The sequence below is a fragment of the Vombatus ursinus genome, unplaced genomic scaffold (genome assembly GCF_900497805.2).
Source record: "Vombatus ursinus unplaced genomic scaffold, bare-nosed wombat genome assembly UNPS02014794.1, whole genome shotgun sequence".
Lineage (NCBI taxonomy): Eukaryota > Metazoa > Chordata > Mammalia > Diprotodontia > Vombatidae > Vombatus > Vombatus ursinus.
The window spans coordinates 30,801,298-30,820,148 of record NW_020954572.1 but is presented as its reverse complement, the minus strand read 5'-3'; the positions used below and the strand labels follow the sequence as shown (position 1 = coordinate 30,820,148).

At 37.6% G+C, this 18,851-nt stretch overlaps 1 protein-coding gene across 1 annotated transcript; it reads left to right on the top strand.

Annotated features, from left to right (window-relative positions):
• Nucleotides 1-523: 523 nt before the first annotated feature.
• EMC7 (ER membrane protein complex subunit 7) lies at nt 524-18,530 on the top strand. The gene is made up of 5 exons (XM_027869855.1): nt 524-854; nt 3,803-3,922; nt 7,719-7,857; nt 15,133-15,213; nt 18,039-18,530. The coding sequence occupies exons 1-5, from the start codon at nt 613-615 to the stop codon at nt 18,189-18,191; spliced, it is 735 nt and encodes a 244-aa protein (XP_027725656.1). The 5' UTR covers nt 524-612; the 3' UTR covers nt 18,192-18,530.
• Nucleotides 18,531-18,851: the final 321 nt, after the last annotated feature.

Below are 18,851 nucleotides of genomic sequence, written 5' to 3'. Positions count from 1 at the left end.
AGCAGCCTCGCAAAAGGGACCAAGACATAAAAAGGGTAAAAGCCTCTCTGTTACCGGATGTAAAGCGCTCCGTGAACCTTACAGGGCTGTGTGTATGTAAGCTACGCTAAACTGGGAGCGCCAGGAGGCCTGCGCTGGGAGGACACGCCCCTGGTCCTCGACCAACGACCGCCTCCCTCCCGACCCCTGAGTACCGCGAACTCGGGGGCACCAGAACACCAGGACACCATCTTTACTTAATCCTTGAATCTTACTGCTAACAGAAACTGCCATTCCCGAGGCGCCGAAGCGTAAAAAGAAGCTCCGCTCTGGCCCGCCTCCCGTCCCACCCACAGGCCCTCCTGCACTACGTGACTCGCTCCCGCCGCTCGTCTTCCGGTACGATGGGAGGGAAAAAGGAAAAGAGGTCCTTTCCCCTTTTCCCCCACTTCTACTTCCGTCAGGTCAATCACAGGTCAATCTATTCTTTCCCCGCGCTGTTTGTTCTAGTAGCAGGACAACTTCCGGTGCAGGATGATGACATCAGTGAGCCGGCTGGCTGAGGCTGCCGGGACGCCGATAGGAGAGAGAGAGAGGCCGGTGCTTCCGGCGAGCCCACCCCCCGCCCCCAGGATGGTTGTCATGGCTGCCGTGCAGTGGGGTCTCGTCTCGGTCCTGCTGCTGTTGCTGCCCGCCTCTTCTCAGGGTTCGGAGGGGGCGGGGGCGGCCTCCGAGGGGCCGGGCGGGAGCGGGGGCGGTGTTGGGGAGCGCTTTAAAATCGAGGGGCGGGCGGTGGTGCCGGGAGTGAAGCCGCAGGACTGGATCGCCGGGGCCCGTGTGTTGGTGGACGGTGAGGAGCACGTCGGCTTTCTCAAGTGAGTGTCACGGCGGTGGGGAGGGGGACAGTGGGGGGCCAGGCCCCGAGCTGTGTCATGGCCGAGCCCCGTCCCGCAGCCCTCCCTAAGCGCTTGCGCCGTGCCAGGCGCTGCGCTAAGTGGGGTGGGGGGTCTCCAGGAGCTGAGCCGAACCCCTTGTCACAGGTAGGGGAAACCCCAAGGAGGGCGCGGGTGAAGCGGGCCTTCGGGCACAGCCTGACGGAAGCATCCCGAGGTGAGGCACACTAAGGGTTACCGCCTTTATCTGTCCTGTCCCCTAGGACAGGTATACTCGCCCCTGGGCTTAGCCAGTAGCGGATTAGTCCATATTTTTCACTCCATTCTCCCTCCCTTCTCCTGGTAAAACTGGCACCGTGTTAGGTTGGTCTGTATGCACAGGTCAACCTTAGATGCCACCTGCACTTCGTTTTTCTTAGGCTTTTTTAAATGGAGATTTTGCCTTCCATTCATGATATGCCTTCAAGCCCTCGTTGCAACTTTTCCATTTTCTCTGCTGAGAGATACTGAGCAAATGGGAATTATGAAGCTATTCCCAAGGGACATTTGTTGACTACACAGCTAGGCAGGCTAAGTACACTGCAGCAAAAATTAATGAGATCTCAAACCTCTAATCAAAACATCTTTTACTAGGAGCTGGGGGATGAGGGTTGGGAATGAATTGGCCTTTTTTCCACTTTTGAAACCGCAAGGGAAATTTACAGTAAAACCTGTCTCCTTGATTCTGGTCTTCTGAGTTTCTTCGATTTTATTTCACGGTTTTCCTTTTGTAGTGTTGGGATTTGAGGTCAAATCAGGAGGCTGCCTAAGATAATGGTAAATGAATGGCATGAGTACTCCTGTCAGATTTCTTAGTGCTCTGGTGCTTCAGTATCTTGCTTTTCCAGTATCATGAGGCAAGAAGGTAAAAAATAGATGTTTATGTCTCCTACTAAAAAAAAGAAAATACATAAGGTGAGAAAATTGGAAAACAAAATCTTCTGTAGAATTGCCTTTTTTTTTTTTAAACAGGCATGTAGTATAATATGAACAAAAAGGAGAAAAAAATCCTTATGCAGTGGAAAGCTAGCTCAGGAGTCAGCACCTGGATTCATATCCCTCCTTTGAGCTCTTCTGACTGTGTGACCTTTGGCAAATCACTTAACTTCCCTGGGCCCTAGTTTCCTCTTCTGGAAAATGAGAGCATTGCTAGAAGGCTTCTGAGTTGCCTTCCAGCTCTATTACTGTGGTCCTATGACCCTTTAACTAGACTTCAAAATATCTAGTTTTTGGCTGCTTTTCTCAGTGGATTTGACAACTCATTATTCTGCTGGAAGTCTGAAAGTGCCATTTTTTTTCCAGGATTAATTATAATTAGTAATTATTAGGTCAGGTTCTGGTGTAAGGTGCATTCTGACCTGGCCCAGGTGAGCCACCACCTAAGTGCCAACTGTCAGTGCTTTTTACAGGCTGTCACACATGTGTAGAAGCTGATTTTTTTTCTGACACATTTCTTTTCTATGCTCTGTACTTAAAAAGTAGGAAATAAATATAGGTGTTACTACTACTAGAGTTCTGTTTTGTTTTTTTAACCAGTTCATCATTAAATTTTTCCTCTCCTAGCAGAATCACCTTTGGCAGAGAGATTTGTTTCCTGTAGTACTTGATGGTTCTAATTTTCTTCTATTGTATTAATTTGCAGTTATTCTCCAGCTCTCTGCTAGATAGGTTAAACCTGAGAGAAATGTTTAAGAATGGGTGAAACTACTAGTATTCTGTTTTGATGTTTAGTTTGAAGTAGCAAGGAGAATACTTGTCCTGCCACTTATCAATGGATACTTTAGATATAGTTCATGCAAATATAGTATATGCAAATTGTTAAAATGTCAAATTTAATATGTAGTGATTAATCATATCCTAATACTTGGAGTCAATAAATATAGGCTGTATTTATTTTTTCAGCTCATAAAAACTTCCCCCCAATAGCTTTTTTTTAAATCCAGTTTTTATCATTTTTTGTTATTTTAAGATGAGTTCCATTCATCTTGTTATATTTAATTCACATCTGATTTTATATAGTTAACTACTGAACGTGTCCATTAATTATTTGACCTTTATATTTGTATAATGCTTTTTAGGTTTCTAAATACTTTTATCACACCATTTGAACCTTGAAACAACTCTATGAGGTAGGCAGAATGTATACTTTGTCCCCATTTTACAAATGAGAGAACTGAAGCTTAGAGTATTAAGTGATTTTCTCAAGGTCGGTCACTTAGCAAAGACATGGAGCTGAAACTAGAACTCAAATCTTAAGACTCCTTCCTGATCCAGCATTCATTTTACTATAACATGCTAAACACCACACAGGTCTAGTCTTCTGGAAGTTATGGATTTGAGAATATGAGGGCTAGTATGTGACAACAAGAGTTTTCTTGGTGCCCCTTGCTCTACAGAATAGGACTGTATCATTGCTTCTTTGGTAGATCCTCTCACTTCCCAGCTGCCAGAAGAAACAGGGCTGGTTTTCCCCTCTCTGCTGTATTTGGCTGTACTTCAGGGAATTCAACTTATTTTCGGGCCATGGCCCTCCTCTCTTTGACAAGATTCCCAGCTGCCACAGTGGCCCAAATCATTGGAATTATTTGTGATTTTCAGTTACCTATCCAGTAGAACAGATAACCATAGTTAACCAATCCCTTTCATGTGATAGGCATTTACAAAGTCCTTTCTGATACTTATCCTCCTGAGAAGTAGATGATATTATTTATTCTTATTTTGTAACTGGAGAAACTTGAATGGTTGAGCAGGTATGTTACTTGTTTTTGTCAGTTCATTTTGGTATGAGTTTTGAAATAGCTTTGAGATAGAAATTTTTTAAATGTTTCTGAGTTCAAGTAGAGAATAAGTTATTGAATAAAAGTAATTGAAGATGATTTTTATTTTTCCAGGACAGATGGAAGTTTTGTGGTTCATGACATACCTTCTGGTTCTTATGTTGTAGAAGTTATATCCCCAGCTTATAGGTTTGACCCTGTTCGGGTGGATATCACTTCAAAAGGAAAAATGAGGTGAGATTTCCTGGTATTATTTCTTCTAAGGGCTTTTGAACATTTCATTATATCCTTATAGGTTTTTATTAAGATCCATGCAATGTTCCCCATTCCTACTCTAGATTTTTGAAAACAAAAAAACCATGAAATTATAAAGTTGAACTATCTTCTATTTTGGTTTAAACTGAATTTTTGTGTGTGTATGTGTGTGTTCAAGTGTTATTTATCAGGTTAAAAAGCAGGGAAGATCTGAAGTTACTCAAAACTTATTTGTTGAACTTTTAGTTAGAATGTCGTTATTTCCTTTACACCTTCAATAACCACCTTTCTTTTTTAATCGTATGTTAATTTACTCCTTATTGTTGTGATGTTATTTGTTAAAATTGAAAATAAAAGATATACTTATTTGTACTTTGAAAATAATTATCAGCTGTTTGCAAGGGGCAAATACTACCAATGCCCATAGTGAGTATTTAATGTTTTGTTGCCTTAGAGATTACTCCAGCCCTTCCCTTAATCTGGACTATTTAATTGATGACAGAAATTTAAAGTTTCTGGGATAAGCTGGAAACCCTCACACAGTTAATTACCCAGCATTTTAAAAATAGATCTTAATTAGGGAACAAAAATAGGAGAAAGAAAAGTGTGATGGCTGAAGTGAGTAATACAGTGTTCCTAGGTATTGGACCTTGTTTGTAAGTTTAGGCTTTTGGTTTTCTTTGGTTTCACTTCTCTGACTAGCTGATTGTCTCATTTCTGACCAATAAACATATGGACAAGTTTCTAAATAACAGTATCTTATCTGAGAAGCAGCATAGTGTTGTGCACAGAAAACCTGCCTTAGGGTAAGAAAGACCTTGGTTCCAGCTGTGACTTTGGCACTTACTGACTGTGTCACGTTGGGCAAAAATCTCAGTTTTCTGACTGAAAAATCATTTGACTTCTCTGTCTCAGGCAACTCTTTAAGTTGCAAAATAGTTAAATATCTGCATTAATAAAGTAAGTATTCCAGCTGGAAGCTCCTTATCCTAATTAAATCATAAGTCTGGTCCAAAACAAAAAAGTTTTAACCGTTTTTGAGCTGCAATGCCGCATTAGTTTTTTATTGATGTATTTTTGGCACATCCCTTCCCAATAAATAACCTCCAGAACCTTACCATTTAAAAAAGACAGCTAAACAAAATAATCTAATATAGTTATTGTAGCTGACAGCACATGTAACTTTCCATTTTATACTTTATTGTTTCTTTTTAATAATTTTATTTTAATATTATCAGCATAAGGGTCTCTGAGTGGAGGAACTTCCTCTGCCATTGCAGATTGGCATGTGTTCGCCAGCTTATAGTATTAAATAGTTAATTTGGGCACTGAGAAAGTCGTGCTGTTTCTAGTGGGAAATGAAGGGTATGATTTCCATTTGGAACCAATTTTGTCCATTATATTTGGCCGTAGTTTAATTACCTCTGTCTTCATTTACATTTACTTCATTACTATGTAATGTAGCAATTGTGTATATTCTTTTGATTCTGATTTCTTTGTTCTGCATGAATTTGTTCGAATCTTACCATGGTTCTCTGAATTCATATTCGTTGTTCTTTACAGCACAGTGTATCTCATCGTACTTATATTATGTGTCAATATGTTAGTTACTTCCCAGTTGTTGAGCACATAATTTGTTTCCAGTTTTTTGGTATCAATCACAGATAGACAAAATTACTTTTTCTTTAAATATAAAGTACAGAGGCTGAAGAAAAAACTTTATGTACTGCTACTATACTTACCTGAATATTTTAGTATGATGTGAAATATTCTTAATACCATGTCTTTCAAAATAACTACATTGGTGATTTTAAGGGATTTTATCTATTTGAGAATTTGAAGAATGCTTCTTGAATTCTGAGGTTAGTAGTTGCACTGTTATTTCTGTCCTTGGACCTTGTTCTGGTGTTTAAGTGCCTTAATAAAAACCTTTAATTTTAGTGAAACATTAGTCCTTGGTAATGAGAGGAAAATTCCTGTAAGATGATATTTATTCCAGCCATTTCAAGGTAGACTCTTCTCTGGTAACAGGTTAGAAAATGTTGGGACTAATAATATGTTTATATCAGTAGTTTCAAGAGGCATCTAGAGGTTTTGGGGATAGATAAAGGGAGAGATGTCAAGTTTAAATTGAAAATGGAAGAGAAATCAGATTATGAATGGAGAAAGGAGGCGAAAGCAAGGACAGTCAGAAAAAAGATATTTGGAAAAGGTGACCAAATGTTCAGATTTTGAGTGGCCTGCATCTAGAAGAAACTGTTCTTATAAATTATCTAGGTGGACTCTAAAAGGTGCTACATGTAGCTACAGAAAAACTAAATTATATTAGTTGGTTTTTTAAAAAATTTCCATATTGAAGCTAAGTTTGTTCGGACTACTTCACTTTGCCTGTAGCTTGTGACCTTTCCTAGTAATTGGAGTTGTCCTGGGAACATATTATCTTATAGTTCCTCAAGCTTTAAAGAAGCTTTTGCAGCAGAAGCGTTTGAAGCCAAAGGATTCCCACCTTTGGTTGTCATTTCCTTGTGTTTTTTCCTCTTGGAGCAGATACTATGGTTATGTCATGGAAATCAGGTCTGAGGATAGCAGCTTCTACAAGGTCAACCCGTACTCATGTGAAATACTCATAACCAAAAAATCCTAACCTATAAACTCCTGTCAAATATTACTATCATAGCTTTTGCAAAACAAATCAGATTTAAATTTTTCAGCCATAGTTGATCTACAGCAAGGACATCTTTTAAAAATAATCTTATTGTTGCACCATTCTATGAGATTTCTTGATCAACGAAGTTAATTATATCCTCATTAGCAAAGCAGCCTTTACATGGATTGTTAGTTTTAGAGTATGGATTCTGTGGCTGTTGATTATTTTATCAAATATTGGCTAAAATGAAGGCTTATTGGTTGAGGCTTAGAAATCTTTTAGACTTTTTTTTATGTGTGTACATAATGGTATTTGTGTTAACAGTATTTTACCATGTCATTCGCTGCCTGTATTTTATGGTTCCATCACTGTGATAAATCTGAGGGGTTAAGCATATAGAAATGATTATATATTGTGTTGATTTGCATTAGAGTAAATGTTAACATATGCTTGAAATTTTGTTTACAAATGATGGCATCTGGGTAGAAATAAATAAACTTAATTTTCCCATTCCTGAATGTTCTTTCTTGGATTTTAAAGCTTTTTTGTAATATTGCATTGAAGATCAGGTACATCTATGATCTTACATGATGAGATAAATTACCTATGGTACTAAAATATTAAATATAAATATGGAATTATAAAACTTTAGAATTGGAAGGAACCCGAGAGATTTAGTTCAGTTTCTACATTTTATGTATGAGAAAAAGGTCCAAAAAGTTTAAATGACTTGCCAAGGGTACATAACTACTTACACTGTGGATTGTAAGCATTTGAAGAGACCCTAAAGTCCATGGAGAAAAAAACGTTACATTTTAAGATGAGGAATTTGAACACCAAAAATATGCTATAACTCACCTAAGATCACAAAGCTAATTAATTACGATTGAGACCAAAATCTATGTCTCCTAACTTGTTCCATTGTTCTTTACAATGTATGCTGAATGATTTGGTACTTTTAAAAAAGGTTGCTTTAATACAGATTTTAAAAATCAGAAGTGTGGGTGTGAAAACACTTGCAAAGAGTTTACTATATAAATGTAAGGCATTATTAATATCAATGCTTTTTGAACTAGTGATATTTTTGTAGAATTATTCAGTTGTTTCTTATTGTTGTTGTTTCACCAGAGCAAGATATGTTAATTACATTAAGACATCAGAAGTGGTCAGGTTACCCTATCCTCTTCAGATGAAATCTTCTGGTCCACCTTCCTACTTTATAAAAAGGGAGTCCTGGGGTTGGACGGATTTTCTGATGAATCCAATGGTATGTATTATGACAAAACTGAAACATCTTTATTAATTCTGAGCTAGTTTTTAGGTTACAATTTTCAGAAGTGAATGTTTCTCAGCAATCAGTTAGATAGACAACCAAGGTTAAATTTTTTGGAAGTAAGAGATGATTTCAAAGAGTGTTGACTGAGGAAAAACAGTGAGTTGGGGATGAGAAGTGAAAAGATTATGTTGAGAATTACTTTGCATGAAAAGTGGCATAGTGGTTGGAAATATGCTTGTTTTTGTAGAAGCTTAAGAGTTGGAAAGGGACCTTAGAGATAGGCTAGGCCAACCTTCTACACCATTCAGGAATCCCTTCTACAGCATTCCTGGCAGGTGGTCATCCGGCCTCTGATTGAATACTGCCAGTGAGGGGGAGCACACTGCTTCACAAGGCAATCTGTAACATTGTAAGAGAGCTCTGATTGTTAGTTTTTCATCTCACCAAACAGAAATCAGCTACCCTGTAACTCCTACCCTAGTTCTGCTTTTTCACATGACAGCATTCCACAATTTGAAGAGAGCTATCATCTTTCTCTTTAGTTGACTCTTTTCCAGGCCAAACTTCCTCAGTCATTTCTTCAGTCATTTTTTTCATACAGCACAGTTTCCTGATCCTTTATTATCCTGGTCACCTTCCTCTTCAGTTTTTGTCAGTGTCCTTCTTAAAATGTAGCAACAAAAATAAGACAGAAATACTCTGTGTGGTCTGATAAGCATATGGTGAAATTGGACCTATTTTGTGATACGATAGTATACTTTTATTAATTCAGCAAAAATTGCATCAGCTTTTCTCAGTTGAGGCCATCTCCAGTTGTCCTGATCTATATCTGGCCAGTGGATCCAGATGGCTTTGGAGGAGAAAGTGAGGCTGGTAACTTTGCACAGTCTTCCCTCACTTAAATCCAATTCACTTGTGTGTCATGGCATCACCTCCCTGATGTCGTGGTCCTCTTCGAGAATGAAGGACAAACAGCAGCAGCTTTTTTAGCAGCTGGATTGTACTGTTGGCTCATATTGAGCTTGTAGTCAACCAGACTCATGTCTTTTTTACATAAACTGTTGCCAGGTCAAATGTCCCTCATCCTGTACATAGGATCATAGATTTAGAGGCCATCTAGACTAACTCTCTCATTTTATGGATGAAGCACAAAGATCCAGAGAAGATAAATGACTAGCTAGTAACTGGAACAGAATTTGAACCCACCCCAGGTCTTTCTGACTGCAAGTCCAGCAATCTCTCCAGTACACTTTGTTGCCTTCTTATACATGTTGCTTATATATATATATATATATACACACACACATGTATATATATACATACATTATATATGTGTGTGTGAGTGTGTGTGTATACATATATATATGTATACACACACAGCAGTGCAAAGTTGGACTAGATGAGTTCAAAGGTCATTTCTAACTCTTAAGATGCTATGATTTTACATTTATCTCTGCCAAATTCATCTCACTGATTTTTTTTTTTATCCATCATTTAAGGGTTCAAGATAATTTTGATTATTGACTGTCTTATATGTAGTTTGAGGTATCCCTCTCAATTTTGTATCACTTGCAGATTTGATAAGCCTCTTTCTAAAGACCTTCTAATAAGAGGTAACCCGCTACTTCCATGAGGAACCCGTGTCCATACTTGGGACCAAACATAATAAATCTGGTCAGTCTTCTCCATAACAGCCTTTCACATACTTGGAGACTGTCATCATCTCCCTTGGCTTCCCACCTCTCCCCTGCCCCTTGGCTTTCCTCTGGGCTAACTGTTCTCATCTGCTTCAACGGATCCTGTGGTTTCCTCATTGCCCAGTCACTCTCTTATGTGGGAACTCCAGCTAGTCTCTGCCCTTCTTTAAATGTGACATCGAACACTGAGCGTGGTAGTCCAGATGTATGGAGTCATGGACAAAATAGAGCATAACCATTACTTACCTTATTTTGGGTGCTGTAGGATGTAGGATCAAGATGAGGGACACATGGGTGTGTTTGTGGGCAGTAAGGAATGAGCCAGTAGAGAGGGATAGATTGAAAATAAATGAGAGAGGTGTGGGCAAAACACAGAATCTTAGAGGCATTCCAAATTGCCATCAAGCCATTAACTCTTTTGGCCTTGCCATCCAACCGTTTCTAAGTCTATCATGTGTAACCAGCCTGCATTTTTCTATCTTGTGCACAGTGATAGCTTGAGTATTTTACTCAAATGCAGTGTTTCAATCTATGACTAGAGTGTTCTTTGAGCAGTCCACCTAAAAATGAAACAAAGTTAATGTGACATAACCTGCATTTTTTTTTGTAAATAAGTTTTATTGATATCTTTTGTTTTTACATCACAGTAATTTCTACATTGATTGTCCCCCTCCAATTAAACTCTCCCTCTTCTAACAAGAAAAATAGTTAAACAAAAAACTTGTACATTGACTACATATGACAGTGTGTGCAGTGTTTTCTTTTGTAATCCTCTGAATCCTGAGAGGAAAGATGTATTTTTTGTTCTCCAGAATTTTTATTGATATTTCAGTTACTCAGCTTGGTTTCCTCTAGTAATCTTTTCATGTACATTGTTATAGTCTTTGTTTTCTTGGTTCTGTTTATTTTATTTAATCTGTTTCAGTTCATAGAAATTTCTCCATGTTTCTCTGAATTTCATATATTTGCCATTTCTTACTCCACAATATTCCGTTACCATATTCATATACCATATGACTTCTATAGCCTTTCCTCAATCAACAGACCAACATTTTCTTTCCGTTTCTTTGTTATCATAAAAAGTACTTACTATAAATATTTTTATATATCCTGGACCTTTCTGTTTTGTCAGGTCTTTGGGCATATATGCCTCATGGTGAATTACTTGGTCAGAAAGCATCATGACTTGCTCTTTGCTTACTTTTTTCCTACATATATCTTAATATTTTCTTTAATAATAACCTTCTAGAATTTTGCTAAGAATTTAAATTAAGCTCATAGGCCTATGGTTTGCTTTCTCCCCATTCTTCTCTTTTGGGGAAAATGGGACAACATTGCTCCTTCCCTGTACTATAGCACATCTCACTGACAGGGGTTATCCTACTTATTGATGTTCTTTCAGCATCCTATAATGTAAGTTATTTTAAACCTTGGTGATTTGAATTCATTGAGGGCAGCTAGTTGCTCTCCAACTCCTTAATTATCTTGGATTTTTCCTCCCTGCAAACATTTTTGTTCCTTTCCAGTCCAAAGATCATCCTGAAAGAGAAAACAGAAGGAAAATCAGTTTGCATTTTCAGGGTGGATCATTATCATCATCTGTCTGCCTTGAATCATCCATTCTTTTAATTTCCTTTTGCCCCTCAAATAGTGAATAAACTTTTATTGTTGTCCTTGACATTGCATTCATTGCCACTCGAAGTTCATTTTTGGCTTTAAAGAATAGCTTCTAACTGCTGTTCTTATAGCAACATGCTACTCTTTGTATTCAGTATTAGTTACTTGTTCTTGCCTCTGTCTTCTGTGCATATCTTTTTAAAAATTTAGGTGGTGAAGCACTTGTGCAGCCACAACAGTTTTGGTTTTTTTGTGTGTTTTTAAAGCAGCTGCTTCTCTTTGTTTGCAGATTATTTTGTCTTGTGTGCCAGAATTTCAGTCTTGGGTTTCCTGTCCCTCTTGGGTCAGCCAGTTTTTTCTGTAAAATATTAAGCCACTGAATCTTGTTTGCTGTTTCTCTGAACTCATTTTGAATCTGCTCCTCTGAAATCTAGTATGCACATCCAACCCATATCTGGCTTTCTTCTCCTTTATATGTACTCTACAAAAAACTGTTCCCCTCCCTAAGTACACAGCATTTCTGCTTTAGTAATTAGTTCTTTCTTGTTAGAATTAGTCTCAGAATGGCAGTTCCCTTTATTTCTTCCTCCATAGGCTCATTCTCCCCTTAGTTGCTCTTTCATTTTTTATGAAGTGATATTGCTTGAAAAGTTTTATCTTTCTCATTGTACTTTCTTAGTCTGTGTTCATTAGATAACTTCCTTATTTAGCCACTCTTAGTTCTTTGGGTTTCTCCAATGTTTATTTTTTATTGGGATCATTTGCAAAGGTTTAATTAGAGTTCCCTGTCCCTCTTTAGTGTTTTTACACATAGGATTATAAATATTTTTTTTTCTCTGAACTTATTGAGTTTAGGGTACATGTCCAGCCTGTACTCAACATTTCATTCCTTTAATATTTTAAGTGTCAGGTATAGCCACTTTCCCCCAAGTTTCCATTAATTCCATGTCATCACTATGTTTTGCTTTTGTTGGAATTAAATCCTGAATAAAAATTCCTTGATGCTTTCTCCATTTTGTAAATTGGAATTTCTAGCAAGTTAAGAATTTTTTACATAGCATTTTAGATCTGGAGAGGTAACTAAGTGATCATATAGTACAGTCCTTTCATTTTACGGATGAGGAAGCTGAGGCCCTGTGAGTTGACCATGGTCACATAGCAAGTTACTGGTACATCCCAGACTAGACTCTGATTCTTTATATGACATCATGTTGCCTACAACCACTTTTTTTTTTAAAGCAGTATGAAACCAGTTACCAGGGTAGTTAAGGTTCCTCATCACAAGTAGATTGTCATTGCACCAGTTTTGCTTATCTTTTAATTTATATCCTAAGTATCTTTAATTTTATGAGGTTGTATATATTTCCCTTTCTCTCAGTGACACTAAATATCAAAACAAATCCAATGATGATGATTTTGGGGAAAGTCTTACTACATTTCAGAATATAACAAATTTAATTTTTTTGTTTTTATTTAAAACTTTTTGTTCTTTCAGTTTGCATAGAAAAAAGCACATTTACAAACTTTATTGAGTTATGGAATAGAATGAACTTGGAATTATATGTGTTGTAAAAGCAATCAGTTAAACATTAAGGCAGTCTGCTGTAGTTAGCTTTCTATTTTGGGACCATTCAGACACATCCCATGTGACTTATTACCTCTCTGTGGAACAGCCCTATGGGCCGGAGCTTTCTGTGTTCACTGAGCTGAGAGATTAAATCTAAGGTAGAGATAGCAGGTAGTGCTAATGATGAAGGGTTATTTCATAAGTTGTTCATTTTAATAACCTTCTTAGAGTGTTTGTGTAAGTAGAGTGTTGTCAAGTTTTCAGAGGAATGACCAAATAAATCCTAAGTGCTATTTGTTAACTTGGAACACAATAACAGGATATTGAAGCAGTAAAGTTGGGGTTTGGAAAATTAATTTCTAAGAGTCTCTGACATTGCATTAGTTCCCATAGGTCATAGATAAAATGGAAAGTACTCCTCTGTCAATATCATAGTCCATATCTTTACTCTTTCCACTGATCCATCCTCTTTTCCTGCCCCTTCACCCATTAGCAGATTTCAGGAGCCACTATATTGTAGGTTTTTCTTCTGTAGAGAAAATATTATTATCTGAGCCACCTTAATGAATTAGTCCATGTTTAATAGCATGCGCCATAATAAATTGATTTGTTTGTTTGTTTTAGGCAGTTAGGGTTAAGTGACTTGCCCAGGGTCACACAGCTAGTAAGTGTCAAGTGTTTGGTCTGAGGTCACATTTGAACTCAGTTCCTCCTGACTTCAGGGCTGGTGCTCTATCCACTGCGCCACCTAGCTGCCCCCACCATAATAAATTGAAATGGCCTTGCTATTAGTAAACAGAATTCTACTCTCTTTAGATCTAATACTACACTCAGCAACCCAGCTCACCTTTATACAAAGTGGAGAATTTGATTCATCAAATACTTTTTGCTATCACGTGAAGAATACTATGTTAGTACTAGGAAAGGTACAGAGATGAATAAAACAGTTCCTGGTGGGCATGGTGGTGCCCAGGTATTCTGCTACTGGGGGTTGCTGAGGCTGGTGGGTCACTTGAGTTTGGGAGTTCTGAGCTACAGTAGGACTAAAGTAGATCAGGTGTCCATGAGTCTGTCGCCGATATAATGAGTTTTGAGGAGTAGAGAATCATAAGGCTGCCAGAGGAGGAATGGAAAAATGAAGCAGGTTACAGCTTCTGTGCCAGCAAGTATTGAGATCCAGCCTGGGCTGTTGTGTAGTTGTAGTAGTAATGGCAGCAGTAGCAGTAGAAGAATAGCTGACATCAACATAGCCCTTTAGAGTTTTTGAAACATTGTACTTAACATTAACTCATTTGACCCTCACAATAACCCTATGAGGTATATACATGTGCCATAGGGGGACAAATAAATATGATATGAATTAAAATTTTACAAATGATGTAAGGTGAGGGATTCCACGTTGGGGAATTAGTGAGAGCTCCATGGTGCAGGCCTTTGCATTGGAGAGGAATAGTTAGGATGCCAAGCAAATAATATAAAATAGCCGGGTAGGAGTACAGTGATGTGTACAGTGATCAGGGGCCAGAAAGAAAAAATTAGAAGGGTCCATTGGAGGGAAAGTATGTATCCAGCAATGTCTTGCTTTCTTCCCCCATTATTTTCCATACCTTTAATTTGACGTCATAGGTAGAATAAATTGGAGAACTTGGGAGTATGGGCAGAGCCAGGGCCAAGCTCCCATGGATATTCTTTTGCTCTCAAGACTGTACTAGTGATTTCTACCTCTGTTTTTATTTGATATTATTTCAAGAAATGTCATAAAATTCTTAAAATTATTTTGAATAATCTAATAATTGCTGATGTTCATATTTTGTCTTAAACTTTAAAGCACATTACATATGTTATCTCATTTGATTGTGAAGTAGCTTCATAAGGTGGACCTCCATTTTACAGATGAGAAACCTGAAGCTCACAGAGGTTTAAGTGACTTGCAATAGTCAGGATATCTAGTATATCTCAAGGGTAATATTTGAACCCCAGTTTTCTCACTCCCATGTCTAATGATTTTCTACTATAACATGTTCCCACTAACATATAGGACTATTAGGAGGCAAAGTGTTCCCAACAATCTAAACACAAATTATTGACTAAAAGATTGTAGTCATCGCTCTACGACATGAGGCACCCACATATCAGTTACCAAATGTCAAAAGATATACTTTGTTATATCAGCAAAGGTATTTGGAAAAGTGCCTTGGAAAGAAATTTAATAATTATCCAAGTCAATTAGTTTTTGTCTTGAAAATAATCTTCTGAGAGGTTGTGGGCTGCTGGTTTTATTCTGTACATTTATGCTGTTTTGATTCCTATGTTACTTTATACATATAATTGTTAAGTTGCTTCAGTTAGAAGAATTTTATGAATTCTTTTTTTAATCTTCTCCAGGTTATGATGATGGTACTTCCATTACTGATATTTGTGCTTCTGCCGAAAGTTGTCAACACAAGTGATCCTGACATGAGACGGGTAAGGAAATTGCTCAGTTGAAACTCTTTGACTGTGTCCATTTATTCACATTTAGACCGCCAAAAAAGGATATTGGGTTTTTACTTCATCCTTACCTGCTCACAAATTAGCCTGACCTGTAGACCAGGCTTATACATTATTGTGTTCTTGGCAGGCAGGTAAAAAGGAACCAGAAAAGGAGAGTTAGAGATAGGAAGAAAACCAGGAAACTGTGATTGATCAGTTAGCAAATTTTAACTGCTTTCTGTGGGCCAGGTGTTGTGCTGGGACTGGGGATATAGATACAGAAAATAAAACATTTCTTACTCTCAAGGAGCTTACATTGTCAGATGACAACATGTGCATATATGAACCAGATACTTAAATTCAAGGTAGTTAGGGTCAGGGATGTCAGTAGTAATTGGGGAATCAGGAAAGGCTTCATGTAGAATGTGGTGTTTGTGCTATGTCTTGAAGAAAAAAAAGGGGTTCTGTGAGTCAGAGTTGCATTCCAGGCATGGGAGATAGCCAGTGCAAAGTCATGGAGAGGGAGAATTGAGTGCTATGTTTGAGGGTCGAAGAGCAGGCCAATTCAGCTAGACTTTTAGAGTACAGGAAGAGAAGTAATTATATAATGAGCCTGGAAAGATAGGTTGATGACCCGGTTGTAAAGGACTTTAAAAGCCAAAGAAAGTATGGTTATATTCATGTCATGAAAATCATGAGGAGGGAAGGGTAGTCATCAGTGTCAAGTGCTTGTGGAGAGGTCAGGGAAGTTGAGAACTGAGAACATGTTCATTGGTTTTTGGTGATTAAAAGGTTATTGGTGACCTTTTGAAGAGGCCATTTTCAGTATAGTACTGGAGGTGGAAGATAAGACTGGGGTAGGGATGGAGTGATGGAAAAGTGGAGATGTGGTAATGATACCAATTCACAGGGTTGTTGTGGGAACATTAAAGTGCCATCCACCTAAGAGGCTGCCCTGGATAGAGAAGAACTGAGTTCATATCCTCTCCCATATGCTTCCTTGCCCTTCGGTGAGCCGTCTGATCTCCATCAGCCTTAGTTTCCTCATGTATAAAAGTGAAGATAATAGCATTTACTTTACTGTGATGTGAGGAACACATACGAGGAGTGCTCTGCAAACCTTAAAGCATTATATAAATGGTAACTCTTGTGTAAATGTGAGCTGTAGTGGTTGTTAGTCCAGATAAGGCTGTAGGGGCAGACAGGTAAAACAAGAAGCAAGCAGCCATTTGCTTCTTGATATTTTAAGAGCTGGTGCTTCTGTCTTCTTATATATTCACACTGTCTTGTTTTTTAGTTTTCAGTCAGGTCTTTCTTCCCTCATCGGTATGATGCTTAATAGAAAAGGAAGAGATGCCATTTAACTGGAAGCTGCAAGTTAAAAGCAGACTCCTCTGTGGTCTGGGGAGTACCTCAGAGCTTTTTTTTTGAAGTACCCTTTGCTTTGGGGGCAGAGAGTCTGCCATTGAGCATTGAGAGTGTTCTTCTTACATGGTTAAGGTTTTTGTTTTTAAACAAAATTCAGTTGATTTAACCTTGGTTACTTGCTAAATGAAGACAGACTTTAAAAGAGCTAGGGTTTGTTGCTTAAAACCTTTTGGATCACTTTAAAAGGGAATTTATTGTAGCAAAAAGATTTTAAAATTGATTGGGCCATAATCTCATTTCTTGGGCAGTAATTAAGGTCATTTCCACACATATACATAATACTTCTGAATATTTATTACATTTCTGGCCTACTTTGTTGGATTTTGGTCATGCAACATATTGCAGTAATGATACGTCATGGTTCTGTTTTGTCATAGTTTTGTTTTATAATGAGCAAGCTTATTCCAAATTTGCACTATTAATTAGAATCTTATTTTTTAACATACTCTCCAAAAAAACTATGTAAAATTTAAATGAAGAAAAAATGACCTTTAGTAAGCAGTACATTAGATTAGAATAATGACTTAATATTTCCTAGATTACTAACTCAATGTAGGGGAAGAAGGGATGATTAAAGGATAACTATTTCCTATACTCCCTTATCCTGACTTGTTTCTATTACAGATTTCTTGATGCCTCTTTTTTCAAATGACCAAGATGAGGTCACTCAGAATGCAGGATTTTAGGATTTAAAGCTGGAAGGAACTTTAGAGATCCCCTCGTACATTCCTCTCATTTTAACGATGAAGAAGCTGAGATCCAGAGAAGCTCTACATAGTCATAAATTTCTTCCTTTCTTGTATGAAATTTGTAAAGAGATAACTTCCAAATACCAGTTACCTTTTTAGCATCAGATTTACATGTTAATAGATTTAAAATAATTATGTACATACAGAGAACACATAGTTAAAATACTAGTTGAATCAAATCAGCAGATATTTATTGTGTACCTACTATATGCTTAATGTTAGAGGGCCTAAAAGAAGCATAAAATATGACTAATGACTTGGAGTGAATCAATGTATCTCGACTTTGATTGTTTTGAAAAATTATTAGTTTATATGAACATTGGCTTTCTGTGAAAGTATTATTTGATCTTATGGCGCCATTATTTAATGAAATATTATTGCTTTCATCTGTTTAGTTTGAGTGTTCTGTTAGGTTAAAAAAATTTTTTTTGATAACTATTTCCATTATAATTGGTTCCCTTTGTCATTCTGTGTATTTTATGCATTTAAAAACATTGTTCTGAGGAGTCTGTAGACACCGATAAGGAGTTCAGATACACATGAAAGTTAAGAATTCATGCTTTAGTAGAAGATGTCAAAAATTGAGTAAACCTAAAAACTTGTGGTGTGTGTCTCACATTGTTGTTCTGTGTCTTCCTGCAGGAGATGGAGCAGTCAATGAACATGTTGAATTCCAACCATGAGCTGCCTGATGTTTCAGAGTTTATGACAAGACTCTTCTCTTCAAAGTCCTCGAGCAAGTCCAGCAGTGGCAGCAGTAAGACAGGCAAAAGCGGGGCTGGCAAAAGGAGGTAGTCAGGGTGTCCAAAGCTGGCATTTGCACAAACACTCGACGACACTGGGTGGCATCCAAGTCTTGAGGGAGAACTTCACAAAGCAACTACTGTAAACTTGAACCAGCCTGAAAGTTGATCTCTTGCAACTGTTGTATGTGATGTAACTTTTTAGCTCATTTAAACTGTTTGGTACTTGGTACGCTGAAGATAACCCAGATCCCATCCTTTACCATATGAGGTCAACATTGATGTCACTGAATTAATTACAGTGCCCTGTAGAGAATGACATAAATAAACTAAATTATATGAAGTGCTATACATTATGTATAATAAAATAAGTCTTAATCCAGAGACACAATATGTTATCTATTTTTTGCTCTTTTGTTAATGTTCCCTTATTCTTGGTAATGCAACTTTCTTTGCAGCGTGCGTTTTGGGTATTAAGCTCCTTTCTTCTGAAAAGTGATAGTACTGGAGGAAGAAGAAGATTTGTTCAAATTTTTTAGGTTAGGATATACAGTGCTTTTGAGCATGAGAATAGGTATTTGTGTATCCATGTTTTCCAAAATCCTTAGGGATACTGAATTATCTATGCACTGTTAAAATATGAAAAACCCTCCATGATTTAGGCTAGCATTAATAGCAGTGCTGCTTATGTAATTTAAATGTACTCTCTTTA

Bases quoted from the DNA above. Each gene is read 5' to 3' on its own strand.
- EMC7 (XM_027869855.1), top strand. From the start codon at position 613: ATGGTTGTCATGGCTGCCGTGCAGTGGGGTCTCGTCTCGGTCCTGCTG. The intron at 3,923-7,718 runs GTGAGATTTCCT...TTGTTTCACCAG, and splicing joins ACTTCAAAAGGAAAAATGAG to AGCAAGATATGTTAATTACA. The intron at 15,214-18,038 runs GTAAGGAAATTG...GTCTTCCTGCAG, and splicing joins GTGATCCTGACATGAGACGG to GAGATGGAGCAGTCAATGAA.